General features: G+C 34.5%; 5 protein-coding genes across 8 annotated transcripts; 3 read left to right on the top strand and 2 right to left on the bottom strand.

Moving 5' to 3' along the window:
- Positions 1–135: 135 nt before the first annotated feature.
- CIA30 (complex I intermediate-associated protein 30) lies at positions 136–1,461 on the top strand. Its single transcript, XM_069126212.1, has 2 exons — positions 136–694; positions 772–1,461. The coding sequence occupies exons 1-2, from the start codon at positions 345–347 to the stop codon at positions 1,298–1,300; spliced, it is 879 nt and encodes a 292-aa protein (XP_068982313.1). The 5' UTR covers positions 136–344; the 3' UTR covers positions 1,301–1,461.
- On the bottom strand, positions 1,319–3,117 carry CLS (cardiolipin synthase). 3 transcript variants are annotated; one of them, XM_069126213.1, is made up of 4 exons: positions 2,884–3,117; positions 2,126–2,467; positions 1,793–2,050; positions 1,319–1,719 (listed from the first exon to the last, which is right to left on the bottom strand). In XM_069126213.1, the coding sequence occupies exons 2-4, from the start codon at positions 2,453–2,455 to the stop codon at positions 1,453–1,455; spliced, it is 855 nt and encodes a 284-aa protein (XP_068982314.1). In that variant the 5' UTR covers positions 2,456–2,467; positions 2,884–3,117; the 3' UTR covers positions 1,319–1,452. The 3 variants fall into 3 exon arrangements, with proteins under 3 accessions (XP_068982314.1, XP_068982317.1, XP_068982316.1); XM_069126216.1 differs by having other exon boundaries at positions 1,925–2,050; XM_069126215.1 differs by lacking the exon at positions 2,884–3,117 and having other exon boundaries at positions 2,126–2,628.
- A 782-nt stretch (positions 3,118–3,899) lies between these two features.
- On the top strand, positions 3,900–10,075 carry Syt14 (Synaptotagmin 14). Of its 2 annotated transcripts, XR_011174869.1 has the most exons (9): positions 3,900–4,162; positions 5,273–5,461; positions 5,675–5,809; positions 5,901–5,959; positions 6,228–6,404; positions 6,475–6,795; positions 6,890–7,273; positions 7,388–7,971; positions 8,275–10,075. XR_011174869.1 is itself a non-coding variant. In XM_069126211.1 (8 exons), the coding sequence occupies exons 1-8, from the start codon at positions 4,129–4,131 to the stop codon at positions 7,598–7,600; spliced, it is 1,512 nt and encodes a 503-aa protein (XP_068982312.1). In that variant the 5' UTR covers positions 3,900–4,128; the 3' UTR covers positions 7,601–10,075. The 2 variants fall into 2 exon arrangements, 1 of the variants encoding a protein (XP_068982312.1); XM_069126211.1 differs by having other exon boundaries at positions 7,388–10,075.
- A 149-nt stretch (positions 10,076–10,224) lies between these two features.
- LOC138186379 (pre-mRNA-splicing factor ISY1 homolog) lies at positions 10,225–11,756 on the bottom strand. The gene is made up of 4 exons (XM_069126217.1): positions 11,411–11,756; positions 11,306–11,328; positions 10,897–11,215; positions 10,225–10,798 (listed from the first exon to the last, which is right to left on the bottom strand). Exons 1-4 carry the CDS (start codon positions 11,411–11,413, stop codon positions 10,430–10,432), a joined length of 714 nt encoding a protein of 237 aa, XP_068982318.1. The 5' UTR covers positions 11,414–11,756; the 3' UTR covers positions 10,225–10,429.
- A 406-nt stretch (positions 11,757–12,162) lies between these two features.
- Positions 12,163–13,535, top strand: LOC138186380 (uncharacterized). The gene is made up of 3 exons (XM_069126218.1): positions 12,163–12,326; positions 12,431–12,469; positions 12,810–13,535. The coding sequence occupies exons 2-3, from the start codon at positions 12,463–12,465 to the stop codon at positions 13,412–13,414; spliced, it is 612 nt and encodes a 203-aa protein (XP_068982319.1). The 5' UTR covers positions 12,163–12,326; positions 12,431–12,462; the 3' UTR covers positions 13,415–13,535.
- The last annotated feature ends 15 nt before the right edge of the window (positions 13,536–13,550 follow it).

Below are 13,550 nucleotides of genomic sequence, written 5' to 3'. Positions count from 1 at the left end.
TGATAAAATTTGTCAAATTTCACTACATTTTCGTAATTTATAGTAAATGATATATAGTATTAGATTACTATATTTTTTTGTCGAAATAGTTACAAAAAATTAAGGTACTTGTAGTATCCATCAAAATTAGAATTAAAACTTGACGGCTATAAAAACGAGAAAGAAGAAGAAATATTACAAATTGATCTTTGATTAAACTGAAAGCTATAGTTACGAGTTACGATATAATATGTAGTTGTACAAATTCTGCGACACATTGATTGAAATTTTTGTATATTTAATACACGTGAATTCTATGATGATTAACGAAGTTGCTATTTCAATTTAATTGTGAAAACGAAAATATGAAAAATAGTATTTTTCGTATACTAAAACCTCATTGTAGGAATACTCTGATCATTAAAAGAACGTTTTATGAACCATTTAGATCACAATATCCGGTAGTATACGATAAACCTATTGATAAACACGAAAATTTGACCTCTTTACAGAAATTACGAAAAGCTTATGATTTATTTAAGAGAGACTGTAAATTGTTTATTCGAGAAATATGGGTTAACTACAGTATATACCCACGTAATTTTGCAGCAAATGAAATTAATACTGTATGGAAGTTTGATGGAACTCAAAATTCCTTGGATCAATGGATTGTAAATTCTGACAAGGACTATCATCATGGTTATTCAACTGCTAAGTAACTATGCAATATTTTTTATGCTGTTATGTCTTAGAAAGGTTTAGACTAATTGACAAAATGTCTACTAATTTTAGACTAGAACTATCGTCTTATGGCACTGGAATATTCCATGGTATATTAGATACTCGTGTACCCAAAGACGGTCGAACTACAAATGCTGGATACTGCAATATCACTTCAGCTCCAAGATTTAAATCTTTTGCTCGACAGTATTACTATAATTGGGAACATTATAATGAAGTTGTTTTACGAGTTAGAGGAGATGGTAGATGTTACATGTTAAATATTTTACAAAAAGGAAATCTGGACATAATGCAATATAATTGTTATCATTACGTAATGTATACAAGAGGTGGCCCGTATTGGCAAATAATTAGAGTCCCTTTTTCAAAATTTGTATTTAGTTCAAAAGGACAAATTAATGAAAATCAATATTCTATATGTCAGGATTACATTACAGATTTTGGAATTACAATTGCTGATAAAAAGCCAGGGCCTTTCAGATTAGAAATTGATTATATTGGAGTTCGTTACAATACAAGTAATTTCGAAAAATTTGCGTACGAAACATATAACGTACAAGACATAACGGCCAATTTGTAATCTCTTTTTACAGAGGAATTACAAAATAAAAACAATGTTTTTATTGATTTGAGTTGTATACATAGTAGATATTTAAATAACGTCTATTATACAAAGTAAATAATAAATTTAGAAACAATAAACGATGTTATTGTAATCATTAATACATGTATTTAATTAGATGATTTTGTTGAAGTCTTTTTCCTTATGAATTTATATGTATTTTTTGATATTAAATAACTTACACCTCCTGCTAATGTTGTTACTGCCGTTACATAACAAAAAATTTCTAAAGCTGGATGATTTACGAAATGAAATATAGGTGCAGCTAGTGTTCCAGCAACAAACGACAACTGAATAGCAGTATTAATTTTACTTATATATGTTGGAGCTAATTGTACTGTTGCATATGTAGGATCAAAATATCTGGCCAAAGTTTTCTGAAACGTATTTTGTAAATAAGCACGATCATTTAAATATTTTTCTGTTCATAATGTTATAATGTATACATACTGGAGGAGGTAAAGATTGGTATCTTATGTAAGAAACAGCTGAAACCAAGGCAACATCTCTTGCAATGACAAGACACGTTAAGGGAATAGGAACCAATCCTACCCAGGCCAAAGATAGGAACAGAGTACCTACTAGTAACTTATCTGCAGCAGGATCTAAAAAAGTGCCAAGCTTAGAAGCTTGTGATGTCCATGTACGTGCAATCCATCCATCAGCTAAATCACTAAACCCAGCAATTATTAATAGCCATAATGCTATCTATAATGTATGAACAAATAATATATATAATGAATATAATGAATAAATATGCATTTAAATATTATAACGTTTTACCTGGTAATCTTGTGACAAAATTAAGTAACTTAAATATGGCGATGTTACAATTCGTCCCATACAAAGAATATTTGGTACAGTCCAAATGTTTTCTTTGTCAATAATTACTTTTACTTTCCGTTTAGTTTGTTTAATATCTTGCAGTATCTGTAACCTTAATGCTTTTCTCCTACTGATATTTTCCTTTTTGACAATGTAATTTTTATGATTATTAATTCCATTGGAATATACTCTTGCATGATACACCAAATATTGCCTCAAACATCTTTCTAACCAGTATCTACTTGAAATTGTAGATTGTTTGAAGCATAGTATTGTAAATTGGTTCATAATTGATTATTCCTGTTTTTAAAACAATACAATGGTAAAGGCAATGATAGTAAATATTATCAGCATATAGTCATTAAAGTCATATTTTTATGTTTACTTGTATTTCATTACAATATATATGAAAATTATGCATTACATAGAACATGTATCAAGTGAATTTCTAATGTAAAAATATTATTTTCTACAAAATTTAATATTATTTAAAAACGAGTTATTAAGGAAGAAAGTAATATCTTCTGATTATAGTATTTATTAAATTAATTAGTAATTATTAAATTAGTAATATATTTATTATGAACTGTTATGTAGTAAATGTGATTCAGCTTAATAATTACAAAAACTTTATAGTAAAAAAATGTATTATATGGTTTTATGAAAAAGAGATTTCATTCTTGAGGTTATGTTGTTCCACCACACATAAAGCTTACCTGTATTAAATTAAATATCTTTCGCCTTTTAATATAACGGAAAAGAGAAAACTATCGTTTTTGTAAAAATAAAAAGAAATTAGTTACATTTACATTAATATTATCATTTTTATTCTTAATTGTTCCATTTCAAAGATAAGTTGAGTTAGTTATAACCGCTTGAATAGTATTCATATCAGTTAAAATTAAGTTAGTGAATCGTAAACACTATGAAATCGTAGTAGGTTTGCCAATACTATTTCAACTAATGAAATGAAATGCATGCGTCAGTTATTTAAAATTGTACATAATAACAAAAAACAAATAGTTTCTATTTTTTAAACAGATGAATTTATGATATGTTTATAAAACATTGATTATCAATAACGAGAACCATAATCGTTTTTCAATATTCACGCTTAAATTCTTATATTAAAATAATAACAGTAGACAGTACCTTATGTTATGAGAAGTACGCAGGTACTTGGTATTACTTTACTTTATATTATTCTGTACATTGTGTAATATTCAATATTTTTTACAATTTTTTTAATTAATTTTTCTATTTGTAAATGATGTGGTCGTTTATTCACAATCAATAATGTCAGTTCTTTAATTAACTTATTTCTCAAATGGTGTATGCAAATATGATCGCATCATTACGGTTAAATGATTAGGAATACGATAGATAAGAATATTTATTTAACGAGTAAAAGATAAATGCAAAGGAATAAAATATGACAAAAGAAAAAGATAAAATTTAGAATCTCAGTCCATTTCATCTAATGGTATGTGTATATATATATCATCGGAAAATATACTATCTTTTGTTAATTAAGCAAAAGGTAGTTGTATAATTATTGTATAATAGAATAATCAATAAGTATATTCTCAGAATGAAAGAATGTACTGCGTATAAAAATTGAATTGCGAACTTCATGTCAAAGAAGTGTAAATTGTGTTAAAATGAGAATCTCTGTTGAAAGAAATTTTCACCGTAAGAATGCGTGCCCATGAAGCGCATGCGTATAGCTGGTCACAGTATTGCAGGCGCACGACTCGACGAGCAACAGAGTGCTGTGTACATCCCCGCCCACGTATTATTATTCGACTGTCTTGTAACCACGCTTCTCGGTGATCGTGAACAACCACGAGTATTGGACAATTCCACATCGAGTGGATAATGAATTTATTATTCGCGGAAGATTTGTCGCGGCTTGTCGACAGAACCACGTAAGAAGGTTTTAATGTGACACAAGGGCGAGCATGATTCTGGCAGGATCAGACCATTTTCTGGCGGGTAAGTCCACTATCTTCTACTTTGTCTATAACTCTTTTAACGAATTCAACTGTTCAGATGTGATCTGGTACACTTCGATACGGAAACATTGACCTCAAAATATCGGTGATCGTGAATCGATTCGTTAACGAACAACGTTCAATCGTGATAGAGTTACTAAAACCTGAATAGAGCACGCACCCATTTCGACGTTTTTTCGCCATCTAAATACATCACGATGCTTCTAATAGTTTCTCGAATCATTCAACAATTTCCAATAAAACTAATTCGTGTGACGTGATAGTAATCCCTTAACACATTACCAGGTTCTTACATAAAATGTTCTACATACGTCGTTCTTTTTGATTAATCGAGAATGATTAGAACGTAAATGCATGCCACGGTTTCCGCATTGCGCAAATTAAAATTATTTCGAAATACATTCGTTTTGAATAATGTCCCCTCCCCTACAGTTTTTTTTTCGCTTTCAATTTTTTACTGAATTACAACGAGTAACAATTCTGTCGATTCTTTATAATTGAATGTGTGGTAATATTGTTATATCCAAGTTATCGTTGATAGTTGACGGAAATCAACAATTTTAGTTAGCATTTGTCTCCGTTTACGACGATATTTCAACCATATCTTCGACGAAAGGAGACGGGTGCAAAGGATTTCGACAGATCTTTGTACCGCGATTCATTAACCGTACTCGGTGTGTAATATCGCACAGTGGTTTCCGCGATAAGACGAGCGATGGTTAATTATTCCAGGTCATTACGACGTAATGTGTCGCTGCTGTTTTAACGCGTTCGATACATCAATGACACGTACGACCGCCGTTCGAGAGAAAGATTTAATCGGTGTATGGGTGAACGCCTTTTCTCCGTGGTCAATAAATAACTTATGCTTTGCCTGTACCCTTTCTGATCATGCTTTTTGCACGAAACCTTCCGTCCGGTCCGTTCCATCGCGTTCTTCCATTTTTTTTTTGGGATTATTCCCATCTCGTTTCCCTTTCCTCTATTAGCTCGTTTTCATTTATGATCGATCATTCGTATGACGATAAATAATATACACGACCAGTAGTTTGTTCCAACCAGTCATTCTCACGATCGATTGACATTACAGTACCTGTGGAAGCGACAGCATTTCTGGGTGCCGTAGCTGGCTTCGTGGTCCTCCTGTTGGCTCTGTTCTTGTACTTGTCACGCAAATGGTGCTTCACTCCACCATCCACGACCACTCTTTTCGGTGGCGTTTGCGTGCCCCTCTGCGAGCCTAACAACGGCTCCACCTCACAGATTGCGAAAAACATAGGTAGGTTGTCGACGAACGATCTGATCCTGTGCTTTCTACTGCTTACTTTGAAATTGCTGGAAAAGTACACACATAATACCAATCCAGAAGCAGGCGCGATTTTTCTATATATGATCCCCGCTTCCAGTCCTTTCAAAGATCGTTATCAGCTACTTTGTACCTGAAATTAAACGAACCTAACCGAAAGTTGGGTTTAATGTTGAAACTCGGCAGGGAAGGCATTTTCCTATTCGGATCCAGAGACTAGTTCCGATTCGGAAGAGGACGTCCTTCGTCGACTGAATTCGCATTCTCATCCACCGCCGGATACTTTGACTATCCAAGCGGAGGATGGACCGACCATTCTGGGTTAGTTTTTCCTTTATCCATTTTCTTTTCTTTATGTTCTCTTTCATTAAGTTTGCGTTCGTTCCTGATCAACCGTGTATCGCCGTTTCAGATGCCGGCACTACCTCCAGCAGCTGCACGGAAGAACACTCGCCCAGCGATCAACAACAGGTGAATGAGAATAAAACGTTTATAGTTAAAACGGCGTTGTCATGTTGCGCGATCGAATATCGCGTTCCCAATCTACACGATTGTCGCGTAAATAATTAACCGGTGGCCGGATATCCGTGCGTATTTTATCACGCAATGTTCTAACCGCATAATATCGTTGTTGATGACCTATTCTTTGCATTAGCACGATACTTGGAGTCATCTAATTCGGTATGCTTTTAAAATGAACTTTTTTTAAACGAATCGAATGATTTTGTTTGATACACAGTGTGTGGTAGAAGTCGGGGCCACTGGTATTATTCTCGATAACAGAGAACAAGAGGTAGAGGTCGAGCAAAATGGTTCGACTACCAACGACGTTATTACAACGATGGGTACCATCACCGAAGAAGTGGGTAGCTTGGAAGTCGCTTTCCTATATGATGCACCGATGCGCGAGATGACGGTTCGTATAAATTTCATTGGAAAATTCGTTTACGATTCAATCGAAACCAACGAGTTTCCTTATTTTGTAGGTTCATGTGCTGCAAGGACGAAATTATCCCGAAGGTATAGGCGGTAGTCAAGTGCGGCTCGTGCTGTTACCATCGAAGAAGCAGCGCCGTAAAACTCGAGTACGCCAGGGCACGTCTCCACAGTACATGGAGAGTTTTCTGCTTCCACGTGTAAATCCAGAGGACGTAAACGCCATGGGCGTACGCCTAAGAGTGTATCTATGGGGCGGAAGAATGCGACGAGAGAGATTACTAGGCGAAGCTAGAGTCTCCTTCGATCAGATCAATCTTCAGCTTGAAACTACGCTTTGGTTAACGCTACAACCTCCACCTTTTTCTTCGGTAAAACATCTATATGCAATAATATCTGTAGTTGTCTTTTTTCCGATCCTCAATGTCGAAGAAAATAACGGTAGAATGAACGTGATTTTCGCAGGTACAAGATTGGGGAACAACTAGTAGTTTGACTCGTAGCGATTCCACGGGATCACAGCAATCAGTTCAATCATACGCATCACCTACTGCACGTGTGCCAACTTACGCGTCGCATACTGTACCTCCTTACGGCAGTAGTATGAAGGGCGGAAGCGTGGCAGAAATTTTAATAGGCTTGGCGTATAACGGGACGACTGGACGTTTATCGGTAGAAATAATTAAAGGATCTCATTTTCGGGGTGGCGGCGGGAACGACACGAAACCACCCGACACGTATGTTAAGCTCGCTCTCATGGATAGCAACGGTCACGAAATGGAACGATCGAAAACTGGTCTGAAACGGGCTCAGCCGAATCCCCTGTACAAGGAAACATTTATATTCCAAGTAAGCTTACAGCTAATTAAATAATTCAATTCGATGGAAAATTATTCAAACAGATATTCTCTCCTCCTTTTGAAACGAATCTGATTAAATGTTATACTCGTAATGGCTGTTTAGGTTGCTCTGTTTCAACTTGGAGATGTAACTCTCTTTCTATCGGTTTATAATCGACGAAGAGGCGGAATGGGAAGAAAGGGAAGAGAAATGATCGGTTGGCTCAGTTTGGGATTAAATAGTTCCGGTACGGAGGAGCTTCAACATTGGAACGATATGCGCGCAGCAAGACAACCGGCGCAAGTTCAACGCTGGCACTCGTTGCTGCGTCCTTGAAACATCCGATCACGAAAGAGTTCCTGTAACGGAAATACATTTTACGATGTTGTTAACGATAACGATATGGTTTGACAGATAGAACACGGTGCAAATTACGGTCCCCGATTGCGTACCGTTATATACGACTGATCGTGTAGAAGAGCAACTGAATTTTTCAAGACGAACGCGGCTGTTCTTTATTGGAGATAAAGCCTGTACTGCCCGAACAGAACACAGAAGTCAATATGTCGATCTGTTGATCCTGCGAATCAGAGCTATCATAATTTTAGTACGTGGTAACTCTGAGTTCAAAACTCTATCGATGTACCAAGTACATTCCTTTTTGATACGCCGGACGGAGTTGAGGGTGTTTTCAACATACATATTACGTATGTATATTACATATGCAAACAAAGAAAGAACGTAAACGCATAACACATACATGATCCATACGCACACGTACACGTATATGTATATACACGTTTACCTACTTACATATACGTAAAACATATTTCAATTACACGTGCACACATACGTACACGTTACAAATATGCAAACACGCATTTTGTCGGTCCCAAAAGTCGAACGTATAATACATTAGCAGATGGACCGCGAAAACGACTTCGATTCGATATGTGCCTGAGCCAACTTTAATCGTTTATTTTTTACTTTGTGCCTTTCACCCTTTTTAGGCCGCGTGTCCGTCGACGGAGAATCGTCGTGGGATACCTAGCCAAGTCGAGAGCCCATTATGAACCGCGATCCTCTAGCCGTTCTCCTTTGGACGAGCTAACTAAGCAAACGTAATTTTTCCTCTCTCGCTCCGCGACACTTTCAGCGGAATATTCGATTTGCAGTGCTTGTTCGTTCGAATCGATGCCACGAATCTTGTTGTTTCGATCACATGGTTCGAGAATGGATTGACGCGCGAAACGAATTAACCCCTTACTGCGTGGAGTAGGGGGGCAGCGAATAATGTTTCCAGAGAAAGTCAAGGCTGTACACAATTTTTCTAATTTCCTACATACTCTGACTTCGTTTGTTCGTTTCTCTTTTCTGCGTACTATTATTTATACATATATATACGTATAGCCTTAATTTAGTAATACATATTTGATAGTATCAGTAAAGCACGTTGCGAAGTTTCATAATTCCTTGTCGTATTCTTGATATGTATAACAACGTGCTTATATTTACGTATCCTAACTTTACGAACGTTTCGTGTATACAGGATATCGGTTAATCAATTAGTAGCGTCGAGGGGTTATAGTTAATCGATGGGATATAAAGGGGAACGAATACGAGGACAGATTCACAATTAAACGACGCACAATAAACTCGCAAAGCGCACCTCGTAAACGCAGATGTGATCGTAGAGTTGATATTACTATTAAACTAGTAGTATACATTATCGTGTGAGTACGATAGGTTATGTAGAAATGTTTTTTCCACGCGTTTATATTAGAGGGAATTGGATACCGGACGAAGCAGGCGACTGATTAATGGATAAAAAAATTACCAGATGCTGTGAACCGTTTAACGCTTGACTTTTTCAAGCTTAGCGTTTAGGTGATTAACGATGATTAATCCATGCTCGAACTATTCTCTCGTTTTACGTATTTAGACAATGTATAACGCGATTGCAAGGACTCAGAAGTTTCTTTTTCGTTTGTTTACTACGTATGTGCATGAATTTTCTCGTATCAAATGTACAGACATTCTTTTTACAATGCTCTTCTCAAACGCAGTTTTAAAGAAGTACTTTTAGCGCTTTCGGATTTAGCATAATCATCGATAATCGATAATATCGTAGTTATGTGCGTTTGTTGGTGCATCTCATCCAACTTCTAGCGTTTTCAGGAAACGAGAAGAGAAAGTAACAGCAAGGAAGATGCGTAGCGTGAAAGCAAGCGATAGAATTATTCTCTACTTTGAGAAAAGTTTTAAGCGTACCGGGATTTTAGCTAACGTTCTTAGGATACTTTCTCCACTTCTGAGTCTTGGTAACATAATTGTATATTGTACAGTCTGTTTATAAGCAACACGATATTAACTACGAGGATCAGAGATTTGCGTGCAAATGATGTAGGAAGAGAGTCCTCGGTCTCTCATCGCGAATGGGTTGAACCCGATGCGGACAAGAACAGAATGTTTTTGAAATATTTATGATCGATATGTACACTTAATTAACGAGTAGAGGTTTTTCAGGGTAATTTCTATGCCTTTGATTGTTCTCAATTTGTTACAATATAGTTGTAATTGCATCGAACTATTTTAAAGCAAATGACTGGCTTTTTGCGGGATGATTCAATGGCGATGAAACGAAGAATGCTTGGCCAAAGACATTTAAGGCATTGATTAGACAAACAGAGTGTAAGAAGTTATTGAATTTTATTTATCCAACAATGTTTGGCAATTATGAATGTATGAGGTAAACAAATTCTCACATTTCGATAATTCATATTGTCTTGTTCTCTGATGTTCTATTCTATTGTGTCTGATGTTCTATTCTATTGTGTCGCTTTCTCGAGTGTCCAGTGCTTACAAAGTCGATAAAAAAGAGTATATATATAAAACAAAAAGAAAAATCTTTAAAGATCGCGAGGATTATAAACAGACTAACGTTGGATTTTTATCTATATTTTATCTACAGCACTCTTTCTCGATAAGAATTAATTGAAGTTTGAACGTCTACTGCACAAAATAATTACCTTAATCAATGTTATTAAATTAATAATAATTATATTATATCTGTCGCGTTTTATAAAAGTGTACTCTAATACAATTAAACGAATAAACTTACAAATAGTTGTTACTGAATACATAAAGAAAAAGAAATAAAATTTGTCAAAGTACATATTTCTCTAATAGTTCTTGTTTTTTTCTTGCAAGTAACGCTTCCTGAATATCTTGTTGCGACGGTATTGCTTTTTGTGCAGTTGTTTCGATTTCTTCTTCTACTTCTGGCTGTTTCTCGTTTTGTGTTAGCCATTCCTGCATTGCTTTTTCCCTTGCTTCCTGTTCAGCTTTCTGTTCCAAAGGCGACAAAATTCCATCATCGTCGTCTCTGTAACCATAATAATCAGCGTCGATGTCCTTCATTAACTCAGCGCGCGTTTTACGAGGTGGAGGCGGTGGTTCTTGTTCAAATAATTCTCTAACACCTGGTAGTTCTTTCGCTGCTCCAAAATATTTGTAACCACGGTTTCCAGGAACCTAAATGTTGTAATAATTGCCTGTTACCTTTTTCTATTACTCACTATTTATTATTATTAAAAATAGAGTAATGTAGCAAGATTAAAAACACGTTATACCTCACGACCTTCGTGGTCTAGCATACGTGGTCCTACTCTGGAATAATCAGGCCCGCCTAACTCTTTTATCTGAGCCTCCCAGTGTCGTTTTTCTCTCAACAATTTATTAATCTCGTCATTTAAATCTCGAATTCGAAATTCCCCTAGACCAGCATTTTGAATCTGTGCAACCTTTTTTGCAATTTCTCTAATTATTTGCATTCTCCACTTTTCTGCTTTTCGCAAGTCTCTACATTCAGAAGCTAAATACGGTCTTCTTTCCTGTTCCTTTCTGGCTCCTTCGTTGCTTTGTGCAGCTCTCCACCGAGCAAGAGTGGTCCTGTTAAAGAACGAATGTTTAAATAAATATAAAAAACAGAAGAATTTATAAATTATATTCAAGCAAATATCTTCTTTTTATGATACTTACATAGCCTTTTCCGCGTTTCGCGCCTGAAAGAAATAACATTAATTAAGTATATTAAAAGAATATAATTAATTTCTTGTAATATGTAACAACGTTTACTACACTTACCATTTTTTATATAAATAACGATGTTCAATAAAACAATTTAGTACTGTCCAAATACTAAGATATGTAAAATCTGTAAGTTTTTCCAAGTAAACTTTATGTTTGTTTAGAATGTCTTGAACAATGTTATTGCCCCATCTTCTTACGTTATGTATTATAACAACGATAAATTTTATTTTATTTTACACTCGATGACAAATGACAAAGTATAGTGTACAGCACGATCATTTAAACGTTTATGTGATCGTACTTTATAGGTTATGATTCTGTTGTATCTTTAAGGTTATGTTAACGTATACACAACAACGAGTTTATCACGTGCACGTAAAGTAGTGTTCGTGAGTATCGAACAAAATAAATCGATAAAACCTTTTGATATTAAATGACGCAGTTTTTTATAGTATGTATATATATATATATATTTATACATGTGCCTACCTAACTCATAATAGAGAAAAAGAAAAATCATTAAGTTCTAATCATAATTTTTATTTTTGTTTATGATTGTTTTAATAGAATTAGAAATTTAAAATAATTGTGTAATTGTAATATTTTGCCGTTAATTCGTAAAAAAGCAATATATAATATGAAACAATTATAGGTGCAATGTTACTACCGTCATTGATTGTTCATAGAAATTGTCTATGTTAAACTAAATATTATAGTTGCATAATATGTTCTGAGATGGATAATGAATGCAGAATAAAATTTCGTTGTTTTATTCTATTAGCATTCCAGAATCCACGATGCTGTATAGTATGTATGTATTCAAGAACAGAACTGGACAGACGTCAGTGTGTTCGTGTGTTTCAAGTTCGAGTTTCTTAAGAATTCTAGACTTTAGACAAAGGAAAGATCGGCGCATTTGTGTTCAAAGCGTTGAAGAGCACGGACACTTCCATCGAACAATAGTGATAAGGTAAAGTATATTAATATTTTCAATTGTATTTTAAGTATTTTTAGGATAATATTTAATACGATAATATGATAAAGATTAATAAGAAAGTTTTTTTTTTATTCAAGTCTGGATACAGGATAACAACAATTGATTAAAAATGCAGAGTAAGTAGTATTGTTTTAATATCATTTTGAATATTTTGATTAGAAATAACGTTGAAGATTAACCTTTTAATGCTAATTTAATGATACTTAGTGAACATTTCGAGATATTTGATTAGGTGTTATGTAGCGTAGAAGAAACAGAGTCGCGTGAATTTGTTTATTTCCTTTTGTTTTGGCTTTTTAAGGTAGTTTGAAATCAGTTTTAATTTTAAGAAACGGTAAATATTTATTAAAAAATATATTAAGAAACGTTAACTGAACAGTGCTGTTTTTTATAATAATTTTTACATTTTAGATTCTTTAGATAACTTACTAATCAAGTTTCTTTCCTTTTTTGTAGAATTGGTATTTTTAACAGTTCTATGCTTTTACGGAGTGATAGCACAGAATTGCGAAGACAATAAAGAAGAACAATGTAGTGCTACAACTTCAGCTTCTTTTAATCAAGACAAAGATTGGGAATCAGCTACTTCCATTTATGACTTTCATGCTACAGATATACATGGAAAGGAAGTTATGCTGAATAAATATCATGGGCATGTTTGTATAATTGTTAATGTTGCTAGCAACTGTGGATTTACAGATACACATTATAAAGAACTAGTACAATTGTATGAAAAGTACAGTAAGGTGGAAGGTTTAAGGATTCTAGCATTCCCATCGAATCAATTCGGTGGCCAAGAACCAGGCAATTCCACAGAAATCTTAAATTTCGTCAAAAAATATAACGTTACTTTTGATCTGTTTCAAAAAATTGATGTTAATGGAGATAATGCGCATCCATTATGGAAATGGTTGAAGACACAGGCAGGTGGATTTATAACTGATAGCATCAAATGGAACTTTACTAAATTCATCATTAACAAAGAAGGACAAGTTGTTGCCAGACATGCACCAACTACCAGTCCTCTTGAAATGGAACCAGAATTGAAGAAGTATTTCTAAGTTCCCTTATACTATTGCTTTCTTAATTCAGTTTTAATTATCAGCAATAGTTTTGTCGTATATTGTAATATTTTTGACATCCTTTGCATTATCAATAAAAATAAAAATTGTTCCTATACAATGAGATTGAATTTTT

This window comes from Bombus flavifrons, chromosome 13, assembly GCF_040668555.2.
Source record: "Bombus flavifrons isolate JBK064 chromosome 13, iyBomFlav1_principal, whole genome shotgun sequence".
NCBI lineage: Eukaryota > Metazoa > Arthropoda > Insecta > Hymenoptera > Apidae > Bombus > Bombus flavifrons.
This window is presented reverse-complemented; position numbering and strand designations above follow the sequence as displayed.